The sequence below is a fragment of the Plodia interpunctella genome, chromosome 19, assembly GCF_027563975.2.
Source record: "Plodia interpunctella isolate USDA-ARS_2022_Savannah chromosome 19, ilPloInte3.2, whole genome shotgun sequence".
NCBI lineage: Eukaryota > Metazoa > Arthropoda > Insecta > Lepidoptera > Pyralidae > Plodia > Plodia interpunctella.
Genome location: NC_071312.1, coordinates 6,801,646 through 6,816,045, shown reverse-complemented (window position 1 = coordinate 6,816,045; position 14,400 = coordinate 6,801,646). Strand labels below are relative to the sequence as shown.

The 14,400-nt window shown below is 35.5% G+C and overlaps 2 protein-coding genes across 2 annotated transcripts; one reads left to right on the top strand and one right to left on the bottom strand.

Annotated features, from left to right (window-relative positions):
• The first annotated feature begins 4,958 nt into the window (after positions 1–4,958).
• jagn (jagunal) lies at positions 4,959–9,520 on the top strand. The gene is made up of 4 exons (XM_053759661.2): positions 4,959–5,221; positions 5,518–5,659; positions 5,882–6,115; positions 6,739–9,520. The coding sequence occupies exons 1-4, from the start codon at positions 5,133–5,135 to the stop codon at positions 6,868–6,870; spliced, it is 597 nt and encodes a 198-aa protein (XP_053615636.1). The 5' UTR covers positions 4,959–5,132; the 3' UTR covers positions 6,871–9,520.
• A 328-nt stretch (positions 9,521–9,848) lies between these two features.
• On the bottom strand, positions 9,849–12,341 carry LOC128678141 (transcription factor LBX2-like). The gene is made up of 3 exons (XM_053759483.2): positions 11,834–12,341; positions 10,511–10,686; positions 9,849–10,027 (listed from the first exon to the last, which is right to left on the bottom strand). Exons 1-3 carry the CDS (start codon positions 12,300–12,302, stop codon positions 9,917–9,919), a joined length of 756 nt encoding a protein of 251 aa, XP_053615458.1. The 5' UTR covers positions 12,303–12,341; the 3' UTR covers positions 9,849–9,916.
• Between the last annotated feature and the right edge of the window lie 2,059 nt (positions 12,342–14,400).

Genomic DNA, 14,400 nt, shown 5'->3' with positions numbered 1-14,400 from the left:
TAAGATGAAAATATTTACTAACAAATGGTGTTATATATTTCATTGTATACTTCATTTATACAATATCAAGGTCTACAGAGACATTGTGAATACCTACGAGACTACATTATACGTGGATTAGTCTAGGCTTTTGCTGTGAGAGTCACGGCTGCTGCTGTTGATTTTTCTACAGCTTCCACAGCATCCACTCCCACTTTTACCTGGAAGCCAAAAAATTAGTCAAATATAGTGAGAATCTTTTAATATTATACAGTGCTCAATTTTTTTTTCAGCAACAAATTTAAGCACATATTTATGAAACTTATTGCTTGTATTTAAGTACATTACAATGAGGAATGCGATTATTATTTAAGCTAAAGAGTTTCATTTTCTAAAACCTTTCTAAAATATTATTTTAATTAAAATAAGTTTCAAGCGTCGGTTCCTTATGTACTTTCTAGCTGTTGCTAGCGAAAAGTAGCATATCGTCGCAGTGGCGGATATACCAGTAGGCTGATTTGACCCAAAAAAATGTTTGTTATACAGAAACGTTATTAGGTCGAATAAGCTGTCCAACTGCGAGGAATTTGAGCTAATACTTTTTTATACTATCTATTTGTTATATTATATTTGGATGGAGTAAAAAATGGCCGAAATGAAAGCCCCCCCCTTGTATAAGAAGGAGCGGCAAAATTCGAATTACGTACTGACGACAATCGTGGTCATACTACCATCGCGCAGACAGAAAAATGATTAATTTTTAAAAAGTAATTACGTGCTGATAGAACTTACACGATTTGTCATTCCAACTAACTCCACACCAATCCAATCCGTTTTGACGTAAAAGAAGGACAAACAAACACAGTTTCACATTGATAATATTACTATGTATTTTACCTCAGTTTCCCTAGCAACGGCTTGAGGCTTGACGGGTTCGGCCGCCAGGGTCGTCGGGTCGGCTGACTTCGTTGTAACCTCGGCTACTTCGCTTTTCGCCGATGCCGTTTCCTCAGGCTTCGGCGCTGCGTGGCTCAGCTGCAATAGTAATGATTTTTTTTTTACAAAAATATCGTTTCTGGCATAAGATTTAATGGACAAAAAATCAAGCCCACGGAAACCCATCTTGATCCATAATGAGTGCTTATCACATAATGCATTGCCATCGGAACTAGCTCACTGAAATACTATCATCGTGCTATGAACCGTTGGGGAATTCCCTTGTCGGGAGCCGATCCTGGTTGCACTATCATTAAATGCATTGTTATCCAAACTAAACTTGTACATTCCATAATTTCAGCTTGATCGGCTGAAGATTACCTACTGCTGCAAGAATTCATCCCAACAAACCTACATAGTGAGGGTAATTACAATCATACATACATACAGCTTGTCAAGAAGTTTTTTATGCAAATCGAGTCACTTGATGGTAAGTGATCACCGCTGCCGAGAAACAACTGCATTATCGGCATCACAGAAATTTTATACACTTACGCTTGAATAAAACCACTCAATATCCTCCCGTGGAAGTCGTACGAGGTGACTAAGGCACACTAGTTTTAACAGCTGATAGGCAACGATATAGCTCTTCCAAAGAAGGTTATTCAGGTGGCCGGTTTTAAAATCATATTTTCGCCGAAGCTTCAAAATTTAATGGTTAATGTTTCATTCGAACCCTGGATATCATCACGCAAAAATGAGATGAGAGAGACACTTTAATAAAATAATTTGTATTCGAATGTAAGTGTACATTTTAAATCTAGATTATAATAATCTCACCTGGATAGCCACAAAGGCAATCAGAGCAATCAACACAATCTTCGACATAATGACCAGTTGAACAATAAACGACTACACTCGATTCTGTTTAATTTATAACCGCGTTTTGGCAGATTGTCGTTTGTTTTAAACACAATAACAAGCTATGTTTATAAAACATTGCCTTCGGAACAATGGGTCATAGTTATCGACTTCCTATTTTATTGGAATACTAGTTTATATGACGTCATGGAATAGTTCAGGGTTATGTGTAAGTTACCTGTTTATAATTGTGAATATTATGTGACTAGGTATATGTTGCACGGGGCTTCGCTCCCGTGGGAATTTTGAGATAAAACATAGCCTATAGCAATCTGGGATAATGTACTTACCTACCTTTGTAATGGTGAAATATTTTTTTAAATCGGTTTGGTAGTTTCGGAGATTACCCGCCTCAAACATACAAACTCACAACGCTTACCTCTTTATAAAGTATTATTAGTGGTTGGTTTATCCGTGTCCATTTTGTTTGGTACTAGCTTTTGCCCGCGGCTTCGCCCGCGTGAATTTCATAGCAAAATCTCAGTAATTTTTTTATCGCGTACTCTGTAAGACTGGTAAACATATATAATTCAAATTCGCATTTTATTCTCATCTTTAGTTCAATTTTCTGTTTCCCGCTGCGTGTCTCGTCCCGCAAACTTGTCCAATCCCGCTTCCTGCTATATAATGTAAAGTAGATATCCCGTAGAGTTTCCTACAAATTGTGCCATCATGTGTTTTGCAATGTGTCCCGTCCTGTTTCCCACTACGTCTCTCCTTCCCATTTCCCGCTCCTACTCCCACTCCCGCTTTCTGCAACGCGTGCCGTCCCATTTTCCATGACGTTTTACGTCCTGGTTTTTTATTAACCACAAACGTGAATGAAACATATTTTTATTTTTACTATTAGGTACTGTTATTTACTACAAAGTGTGCCAATTTTCAGCTTTTTATCTTGAAAATTGTATCAAGTCCCATACAATCTTTCACCCCCCTTTTGAAGGGGTTGTGGGTTTATTTTCAGAAATATGAAACACGTATTGATAACTTTGTTGTAAATAACCAAAATCCAAATTTTCAAGTAACTAACTTCAACGGTGTAGAACTTTCATATTTACAGTTTTTCACCCCCTTCACCCCCTTCGGAGTAGAATTTCCAAAAATCTTCTCTTAGTGCTCACCTACATGCCAAATTTCAGCTTCCCGCCCTGCAGTGTCGGGTGTATGTTGTCTGCCGGTCAGTCAGTCAGTCACTCAGTAACGGAAGAGTTTTATACTGATATATTAATACATACTGCGCCCATTATATCTATATCAGACTTTTATAATCAATAAAAACAATTTGTTTATATTCTGTTTACACCTTTCTACAAAATTTTAAAGTAAATCAGCTCCGTCATTTTCCGGGATGAAATATCTAGAAGATACTTACCCCGGGATTCCGAGGAATGTTTGATTCATAATTAGTTTTTCAATTATCCATAGTCAGGTTCCCGTCCTGACTATTTACCGGGATGAAATGTATCTAATTTTCCTACAGGACCCTCCTCATTTTCCGGGATGAAATGTCACACACAGTGTGCAGGTTCACGATGTTTTCCTTCACCGGAAGCATGTGGTGGTCTAGAAAACTACTACCTATACATGAGTCAGATTGGTATACATACTCATGTGGCACGAGTAGGATCTGAAACTGGGACCTTTCGATCCACAAGCGGGCGTCTTATCCATTACGCAACCACGTCTATCTATCTTTCCTATTACCTACATCCGAACCAGGGAACTTTCGCTTCGTAGGTGAGCGTTATAACCATTGGACCACGACAACTTCACCCGTAATACCTGTACCGTAGCTGCACATTCATATACCTATCACGTTTTTATTATTTATGGGGTAGACAGAGTTAAAAGTTGCGAAACTCTTAAGGTCACATGTATATATGGTGTTAAGTATGTACTTATGTATGGACAGCAGTTTTATATACGGAAAGAATCTCCAGTTCATAGCATTTTCCCTTGATTGAGTTTTACAACGGCGTGGGAAGCGAAGAAGCTGGCACATTCTATGTTTTCTCAGATCAATTATATAGATAATAATAGAACTTAGTAAGTACGAACGAGTGAAATCTATACATACAATAAAACTATAAATGGGCTGTTTGTTCGCGCAAAACGTAAAAACCACTGGATGGAATTTGATGTGGTTTTCTAAGTTGTATAGCGGACGGTACGTATACCTCTTGACTCTTTATCCATCCATAACGAAGGCCTATGCCCACCAATGGGGATGTTTAAATGGTAGTAGTTTGTAGCTTTGGTATTATTAGATTACATGACGTAAAGTTCTGAATACTATCTATCAGATACCTATTATCTACTTGTGGTGTATCTGTAAATTGAACTCCATCCGTCAATTGTCTTTGTCTTCTTTCCTTTTGTCCTCTTTCTAGGCTTTGACGCCCAAGGTCCGTAAAATAAACCTTATTTTTTGAAGATCACAGCCAAAATTTTACGACCGGCTGCCTGACGCAACCTTTGGGAATACTGTTGTTGCCTATCAGCTGATTTCTTATCTCTTAGCCGCCCTTACATTAATAGAAACACCTATGAAAAAAATACTGTGGTAATGACAATACTTTCAAACATTATGACAATAATAATATCACACATTTTTGGACTCGTCCAAACGCTCCATACTAAATGTCATGTAGGAGTGACGTCACAACTTGCTAAAATGTTCGCTAAGAGAGCTAGGTACCTATGTTTGTTCAACAACTAGGTACATTAAATATTACGTATAATAGATATACATATTTTTTACACTTTTCTGAACTTGTCAACTATCCTATTATGGCAACATTCTAATAACGATATCCGAAGTTCGACCAGTCGCAAACACGATCGCGACTCCGTGTATCCGAATGGTAAATGACATTTCGAAACTACGTTTCGTTCTTATAATATCATGTAATAATAGACAGCATTTTTCAAAATATTTTAAAGTATTTAAAATAAAATTTAAGACATGATTTAATTTTCAAACGAACAACAAATTATTATAAAATATATGATGATTTTTAAACATAAGTAATGCTAACTACTTTGGATTAATAAAGTCAATAAAAGCAATCAAAAAAAAATAATGCGTCTATTGGAGTGTATTAAAAACCTTGAAACGTTGGCATTTTTGGCATTTCGTTCCCTCCCTTGATTTGGTACTTTGGCAGATGGTGTAAAAATGTTTTACTAAAACATTTTAAAATATAACACGGAATATCTGAATGATGTTTCTGGTGTCATTTTAAAGTATTGTGAACAATATTTCGTAACATATTGTTAGATAACTAAGTCATAAAATGGCTTCACGCGGTGGTATTATGGTGACCGGGACGAACGGAGCTGATTTCGAGCACAGGGAAAAAATAGCTGCACAATATCAAATAAGGTGAGTTATCTCATGATTTATTTGTATGTGAAGACATAGAGAAGGTTACAAAAATTAATTAGCCTGCTGTAATGTGTCAGACGATATTATTTTACCAAGTTCCGTCAAATTATTTTTAGACAACAGCAATCGATTGCGAGATTATTTCGCGCGTTTTATTTGAAATCTATACATACCTACTTGTTTTAAATATTTCGTGAATACAAAATAATATCCATAAGTTGTATCTAACGAATAGTTCACATAGAATTTTATTATCTATTTAATACATATTTTCTTTTTCTTTATTATTTCAGTGCTCTCAACAAATCGCGCTTAAAGTACTGCGTTTTCTTCCACCACATGCTGTTCATGGTGATGCTGGCCAAATTGTCTGCCGATATTCTTGATAAACTTGACATATTCATTCTGGAAATTGAGGAGTTACAGATACCAACTGTATGTATAACTTTGTACTTCAAGTAAATTTACTTATTTGTACACAATATATGTAGTTTGTTTTTTGGCTAGCAGCAACTAGTAACTTGCAGAAAATCCCTGCAATAATTTGTTTCATTCCAATAAGCTTACCATACAGCTAAATGTGGCTGAGTCTACATGTAAGTGATAAAGACATATGTATCTATTTCCTCTTTCACATTCACACAAAAATAATTTCAGCCCCTCTGGTGGGAGTACATCTGGTGCCTCTCTCTTCTGCTGTCATTCCTGGGTCTCTCTGCAATCAAACGCAACAACATCAAACATCTGCGGCGCTATATGTATGGAATATGTATGCTCGGGTTTGGCCCACTGTTGTATTGTGTTCTGTACTACTGCGGTGATGTCTGGAGGTACCTGTCTCGAGATGAAGATGAAGATGACAGCTCAGAAGTTGAAATTGAATTGTGGCAGGTCAGTCGGAGAATTCAGAATCTTTATTAGACTTCGATAGAATGATATGTACATATTTTATGATATTTTATTATATATCTAGATGGATGGTAATCCATCCAGGCCCATCTGGCTTGGCTCTGGTGAAATCATAATAAATTTCACTCCTATACCTTCATCTTGAATCACTATATAAAAAACTTGCGACAACAAAATGTATTTTTAAAGATCTAAGAATACATATGAAAGACAGACAGCTAGTGGCGACTTTGATTTATACTATGTAGTGATTGATGTAGGAATTACTTGTAACATTTGATGATACATACATTACATATACATTGTTTCACAGTTTACTGTTGAGTCACTTTTTTTTATACTACTAATTAGGCAAACAGATGCCTGTTTACAGGCATTTGAAAAACTTAGAGAATTGATAAACATTGTCACCATGGCAACCTAGAATAAAACCATTCCATGGTTGTGGGATAGAGCATTATAGCTTCCTAGGAAGGTTGCTGTTAAGCAGCCCTGTTGAAAATTAACAGCTGAACCTTCAATCATTTTAGGGTTTAATTTTACATAAACATGCGACGATGAGCTAGAGAAAGAGATAGAGAGAGATGATGTATTTCGTTTTCCAGGGTTACCCATACGGCCTTCTGTGGTACGCATTTGTGCTGCTAGCATCGCAGGTGCACTTGTTCCAAATGTACTTCTCCTACAATTTACTGAAGGCTTGGCGCGCGCGGGGCGCGTTACGGAAAGCCGATTGAATAATGTTCAAAGTTTTATCACTTTCTGTTAAGCGTCCTGTCGTCGGGGGGAGGGAAGACCGGAGGCTCGGTTCTTTTGTGTGAGAGAAAGATTCTGGCCTAATGTGAAGATTTAATTGTTAAAATAAATACCTTTTCTGTTTGTTACTTTTATCTATAATGATTAAAATTCGTGATTAATTTTTTTTTATAGTTGAAACTGTTAAACAATGTTGACGAAAATAATATATTTTTCAACCCATTATGGTAGGAATGTAAAACCTATCTATAAATTGGGTTTACACCGGGGGAAAAAATGCACTGTCATAAACCCACCTATTTTCACATTGGGCCAGTAGTATATTGCTTGTCAATTATTAGCATATGCTTGGTAAGCGGTAACATACTAAATAAATGACATAGTCATTGAACAAGTGAATAGGAATTATAGTGATTAAAATTCCTAACAAATAGGTGCAAAGCATTGCTATTGATTGGATATTACTCAAAATTGGCCTTTTTTTTTCTTCAATATAATTTGAAAAGTTATTTACTATGGCGATATAAAGAGTATATTAAAGAATAAATCACCCAGGTGTGATTTGATTGTGGGATTTCAGGAAAAATGTGGAATTTGATAACCTACATGTAATGTCACCCAGGTGAAAAAAGTGGAGTAAACTGATAAAGCTCATCTGTTTTGGAAAAATACAGGATGAAATTTTTTTATAAAAAAAAATAAATTATCATGGTCAAAGTAAGGTAAGTTATTCTATGTACTTCAGCGAATGGTCTATGAATCTTATGTATATGTATTTTTATGTCAATTAAAAAATGGTGTTGTATGAATAATTTTAATGGAAAAAGGTTTGACAGTGCTCGCTGCTGCCGCTGTGTATTTTATATATTTATTTGAATGTTAAAAAATGTAAATTTCTATTTTATCGTTTGCCAAAAAACTAAACTCAAAATGTAGCCATAAACAGATTTAATAAACAAAACATTTTCTATGCAGGTCGGAACAGCAGTAGAAACTATTGTTTATGTCCGTCCGCAGAAAATGACAAATTGAATATTTGAAATTTTGTAAATATTGTGCATGGATTTATAGTCAAAGAGCCGATAACTTTTTCCTCATATTTTTTTATTATCTTGTGTATCTAAATATAAATATTATCTCGAAAGTCGGAAATTTTTGACTTTAAATCTAGCTAGGTTATAATCAATAACTGGAACTATTTTAGATGTCTAATAGATATAATTTTAAAGCACAAATGACATTAATATTCTATGTATTAAATAAAACAGATTTTTGTTATTCTATTCTTCGTTAATAAATTTCGTTAACTGTTTTACAAGTTTTGTTTTTAATTTGTAAGATTAAACGGGTTTAGGAGTTTTGACTGAATTTGGTATAGTGTAATACCAATTTTTTACTAGAATAAAATTGCTATTCTCAGATATATTTATCCAGAATTTTAATGATATTCATATATGTTTAGTATAAAAAATAGTAAATCCTACAATTCTCCACATTTAAAATACTTATTGGTGTATTTTAATCCTTTGATAAGATATTAAGTACGGTTCTATAATATGTCGATGTCTCGCGTAGTGTTATATAGTAAGGCTAAACTTAGGTCTAGCCGAAGATAAGCACTATATAACTAGGTGTAACCATGGGAGACCGGCTGCAACTGGCTCTAGCCGGGTAAACCTAGGTATAGCCGCACTTCGTAGTTTAGCCGTAGCATATAATACCAATTATAATATTTTGTATTTTCTTACCAGTTTATCAGTGGAATAATTATTCTAGTAGGATGGTATGGCCTATTTTTTTGGGGCAGATTCCATGACTGACTTATCAAGCCTAGGAAACCGTGATCGGCCAAGCATGTTTGGATTTTTGTCATCTAATTTATTTATGCAATGACGAACCCCATAATTTATAATACCCATTATTGTGGGTTTGGTATTTAGTTTAAAAAGATTATAAATTACATATTAGGATTTTTATTAGCCTATAGCAATATATTTCACTGGTGGCATACTTCCAGTTCTATTATATTATAATTGACATTTTTAATTAATTATCATCAAATTATATTTGGGGAAAGTTATCTACATTATACATAAGAATGGAATTTATCAAAAATATTTTTTTTTAATAATTAAAACGTTTACATAATTTTGCGATGTAGAAAATCTTGCTTGGTTAAAGGCCTAGTTAGGGAAAATATACCCAATAGTTATGTGGCAGTCAGTGTGCAATTCTGTGGTCATTTTTATCAATGTGTTCCCAATAAGTTACATAAGCGTGTATGGATGAACACGGATGCGTACGCGAATCAAGGCACATTGCGTAGTTTGCTTAGGGTTTTTTTTATTATAGCATAGGAATGAACCAGCAATGTATGTCGAAATCGGCACGTTCTGCTAACTTTAGTATAGATAGAGTGGGTTGCACCACTAACTTTGGCGGTAATTTTAACCTGCGCGCCGCCCTCGTTCTCACTATGAGCAACTTGTTGGGCACAAGTGTGAATAAGATGTAAATAAACTATTTATTATGATAATGTCAGATTTATATGGTGTTAAGAGTTTGTTTTGTTTTGAACGTTTTCCTTCGACACTGTTTTTTTCTATTAATAAAAATATTTTCTAAAATTAAGCGCTGTTTTTTATTCTAAGTAGTATTTGAGTGTCCCTGTCTAGATACATGTACAGTCAACAGCACAACAACCTAATTCCCAACCCAAATTCATTGTAAACTCGCCCTTTAACGGCGCAATAGTGTGAACTTGATGTGCTGTTGGCTTGCTTGGAAATAAATAGGATGTATGTATCTAACCTACTGACGGAGACAAACGAAAATCTTTTGATTTTGTGCTTCGCTCAAAAATATCTGGAAAAAATAAGACACAGGTATGTACCTAAACGTTTTATGATTTTTTCGACATTTTTTTTTATTTCGGTAACAGGAATAGAAACAAATGATGCAGGTTAATTAAATTGCCAGGTTTTAATTTCAGAAAACTTAAAAATTTCTATCTTGGTTGCATGTATGTCAGATGGCTTCATCATCAGACACGTCGTCTGTGAGGGGACTACCAGCGTCCGCTGAGTCAGGCGTCGTGCGACGCCATTTTGCGCGACGATTCTGGAACCAGGTTTTCACCTAGAAGAAAATATTTTGAATAAACATTTGAGCAGGTAAGATTTAAAAAAAATTACAAGCAGGCAAACGTGATGCGTCTGACCTGATGGGTGGTGCTCATAGTCTATGGACTGCAACACAGGTGGTGTCACACGTGCATTACGTTATGACCTAGAATCTTTTGCTACAGTACCAAAACTGGCTGTCTCGATCTTTTAATCAAAACTCAACAATGCAAGCACTACTGTTTGACGGCAGAAATGTATGAGTGAAGTATATGTTGACGACATTTGTACGAAGGTGTCTGATAGTATAAAAAAACTTACAACAAACTTGCTATGCCTCGGGGGCTTCGCTCTCGTGGGAATTTCGGGATAAAAAGTTCCTTATGTGTTTCCAGGTTATTTTCTACCCGTGTACTAAATTTCATAACAATCGGTCCAGTAGATACTGCGGGAAGAGGTAACAAAGTTTCGCATTTATAATATTAGTCGGGATTGTCACCTGTCGATCACTAAGTCTCAACGTCGCTGCCAATGCCCTCCTCTCATCAGGACTTAGGTACTTGCTGGCTCCGAACCGTCTCTCTAAAGCCCCCGTCTGGGCTGCGCTGAACCGCACCTGCCCACCCTTCCGACGCCCCCCCAACCCCCACCACGTGTTGCAGTATGAGGTCGGCACTAGGAAAGAAAATTTGTTATTATGAGGTGATCGCTTATGATCGAAATGTCCCAGATTCGACTATGTGCCAATTTTCTTGCTTCCGGGAAAACATCGTGAGGAAACCTGCGCACGGTTCACGGTGTATGCGACCACTTGCCACTAAGTGTTGGGGGTTTAAAAGTCAATTTAGATGCCTTATACCAACTCCACACTGTCGCCGAACTGGACACACATTTTCCAAACATAAGTAGGTACTTAGCTATGAACACTCGAATAAATTCTCTTTCATAGGTATAAAAATACTAAATTGAAATCAGTTCGGCTGAACTGATTGGCTGGATTAAACTTTGTCTATAGTACATATCATATCTACCTACCTATAGCTATTACTATTGATATTATACATTTTTGAGATTTCTACAAAATGTTCTTACTTACAAATACATACATAATTTTAAAAAAAATGTACGTCAGCTCCGATATTACTTAGATAGAACAGGGTGCTAAAAATAGGAACAAAATTATAACTGGCAGTTATAAAAAATAATGACGCCACAGGTCCATAAAAAATACTCAAATTCCTTAGGAATACGTAAAATTCATCTGAATCGGATGGTCGTAATGGTTTTTAAAATTGGAGCGTATAATTCTTTGGAAATGAATGTTCGAAATTTTGTTGTATACGAGTATAGCAGATTAAAATTCAGAAAGAACAATTCGGAAGTAAAAGTAATTTTGAACTTTAATTAATACATTGTCACTTTTAAAAAATTAAACGTATTTGAATTGATGATTAGTTGTGTTATAATCATGATGCAGAAGACAACGTAAGACTTTATCAGCAAATAAATATTGCTAATCGGTTTTTAATCTGTTATTTTAGTTTATTTGATAACGATAACGATTCCATCATTGGACAATCCAAAAAATATATATCGGTCAATTTGGTGTAAATCTAAAGATTAGTATCAAAATTTAAATAGAAAAAGCTGATCAGACTGCGGTAAAATCTCAAGTTTGACAAAATAATTACAAGACACATGTTAAATCATGTATAATTAACATTGATAGATAAGGCAATGAAGCTGACATAAAATTTCCAAAGATTAAAAATAACACGAAGAATTAATTGAAAGTAATGATAAAGTTGACGTGACTTCATACCTCTTTCAAAAGCATAGGGCTGTCGTATCGTGAACGGGTGCGTCACAAATCTATTGGCAGCTAAATGATTTCGCAAAATCTGATCTGAATTGAGCATAGGTTCGCTGTAGTAACTGAAAGAGTGCCGGGGTGCCACAGGGTACGATATTGGGTCCTTTAATCTATATTGAGACCACGGTACGCTAGCTTTCATCGGAGTAGGGTATAGCGGATACGTGTTTCTCCTTTGTTCCAGTTTAATTTTACTCCAGACCAGTTCATCGTGAACCTCTCTTGAAACTTTTAGCTTGGTCACTTTATCATTTATTTCGTCTTTTTCTGCATTTATAGGTTCATCAGTTTTGCTATTGTTGCAAATCAACGGTTTCGTTGGTTCATTGCTCAAGTTTTTATTATAGGGCTTCTTCGTCGTGTCCTGAAGAATGTCTTCGATGAAGAACGACGATTTCTTTTGACGACACGCGCACATATCGACAGCTTGTTGAGCACTGCCGAATCTATATCAATATGTTACAAATTATCAGCACAAAGTACGGTAATTGATAGCTACTTATTTAATGGACATTCTAATCTTTTTTTGCGTTATCCAGCACTTTGGCTTGTTTCCCTATATGGTTGTTGACAGGACTCGGATTACCGACGATAATGTTTTTGATAATACCTGTCATATTTATAATCTGTAGGCTGAAAGCATTGTTATTAATTCCAAAGGGGATTTTACCTATTACGACAGATTAAGTTAGTCTATCAATATTTTTCATTAGGTTATTAACCATGTATTATGTGACTAGGAATTTTCTGGAAACAATTATGTAATCACGAAGGTAACCTGTTTTACTAAGCTGGAGCTTAATAAAAAAACTGTATAAGATAAGTATTCTAGTAGATAGGTAGTAGTATTGACCCAGTCTATAAAATAAATAAATAAGTATATCAGGACAAATCGAGATAGCCTCAAAGTAAGTTCGGACTTGTTTTATGGGATACTAACTCAACGATACTATATTTTATAACAAATAGGTACATATATAGATAAACATCCAAGACCCGGGCAAATCAGAAAAAGATAATTTTCCATCATGACCCGACCGGGGATCGAACCCGGGAACTTTTGGTTCAGTGACTAGAACTTTACCACCGCGCCGCCGAGGTCTTCAGTCGGTCTATAATAAGTTATCACCGACTCAGTACGCAGTAAGGAGTTTTTTCACGAAAAATATACTTAGGTTCGGATAAAACTTTATTTTCATTAAACTTAGAAAATACTACTCCATTTCACACTATACTACTATTAGGGTAGGTAGCACCAATCATCGTGCGGCGTACTTTGCGTTGTTGTGGTTAAAGTTAACGTCAAAATTGGCTGGTGCAACTGAACCCTTAATTATATCGAAACCTAGTCGCGGGAACATCTGGTGACTAATGTAAATAATTTTATCACCTCCTCAGCTTACATCAACTTATCAAAGTCACAACCGTGACCGAAGCATTAATAAGTAATCACAACAAACCAGATAAAACAATAAAAGGCCAATTACTGAACTCCAAAATCAGGGTAAACTTTGTTTGAGCGAAAAGTACTAGACAAAGAGAATAAAAGGGGTTTAAAAATACGTCTCAATTAAGGACAATTAGCCGCCCTTCCGGCAACAAAAGGTAGAAAAACTCTTGCCATTAATTAAAAGGGACCGAGGTACGGATACCTCCCCTTTTGTTTTGAGGATCCTGCCCGAGGTGGAAGAGAAACCATTGGAAGATAAGGATGTTACAGAAGAGACAATTTATCCCTGCATTTTTTCTTATCCTTGTCGGTGTAAAGAGTAGACAATATTTCGCGATATCTGGATATGTCGTAATGCTGTGTGTACCAGTGTTTAGGATTGCTTAGCCTGAACCGCCGGGGAATCATAGTGAACTTACTTCAAATTAGTTGTATGGAATCTTAACACCACAGTTGCGTCAGTGCGCACTGGCCTAAAATCTTTGTTAATCATAACGTCCTATTTACTATATTGCATATTTAATCTTGTTTTGGAAGTTTCAGAAGCTTTGTAGTTCAATATTCCCGTGTAGTATCATTCAATAACGCTGGCTCAATTTCTGAACACTTGTGACATTGGAACCATCGATTATGAGAAAAAATGTTAAGTAAAGAAAATTAAAATACACGAATGACCTCTCTATAATCTCCATATTTTCTTTGACAGTTTTTGATGTGTAGATGCGGTAATTATTTTTAGTTCTTAAATAGAAAAAAAAAACTTTTTTTTTTCTAATTGAACAATCAATTATAAAATGGCCAGATACTAAAGGTCATTTTTATCATAACAAGATTATTGTACGAACGAAGAAATAAATTTTTTGTCCATAGTAAAAGTTTGTATACTTGTTTGAACTTTGCTTATAGAACGACTTATCGTTCTATTGGTAAATCCACTTTGTGGACCTGGGTTGGTTAGGGACCATAATTTAACATCACAAAAAATATTCGCACCAAAACCTGTTGCGTAGTTTTGAAGATCTAAGTATACATAGGGACAGACAGGCAGCGGGAAGCCACTTGTTAT

Coding starts and splice junctions, on each gene's coding strand:
- jagn (XM_053759661.2), top strand. CDS start 5,133: ATGGCTTCACGCGGTGGTATTATGGTGACCGGGACGAACGGAGCTGAT. Junction 5,660..5,881: donor AGGAGTTACAGATACCAACT/GTATGTATAACT, acceptor AAATAATTTCAG/CCCCTCTGGTGGGAGTACAT. Junction 6,116..6,738: donor TTGAAATTGAATTGTGGCAG/GTCAGTCGGAGA, acceptor TTCGTTTTCCAG/GGTTACCCATACGGCCTTCT.
- LOC128678141 (XM_053759483.2), bottom strand. CDS start 12,302: ATGTGCGCGTGTCGTCAAAAGAAATCGTCGTTCTTCATCGAAGACATT. Junction 10,687..11,833: donor GCCCTATGCTTTTGAAAGAG/GTATGAAGTCAC, acceptor TTTCTTTCCTAG/TGCCGACCTCATACTGCAAC. Junction 10,028..10,510: donor TGAGACTTAGTGATCGACAG/GTGACAATCCCG, acceptor ATTTTCTTCTAG/GTGAAAACCTGGTTCCAGAA.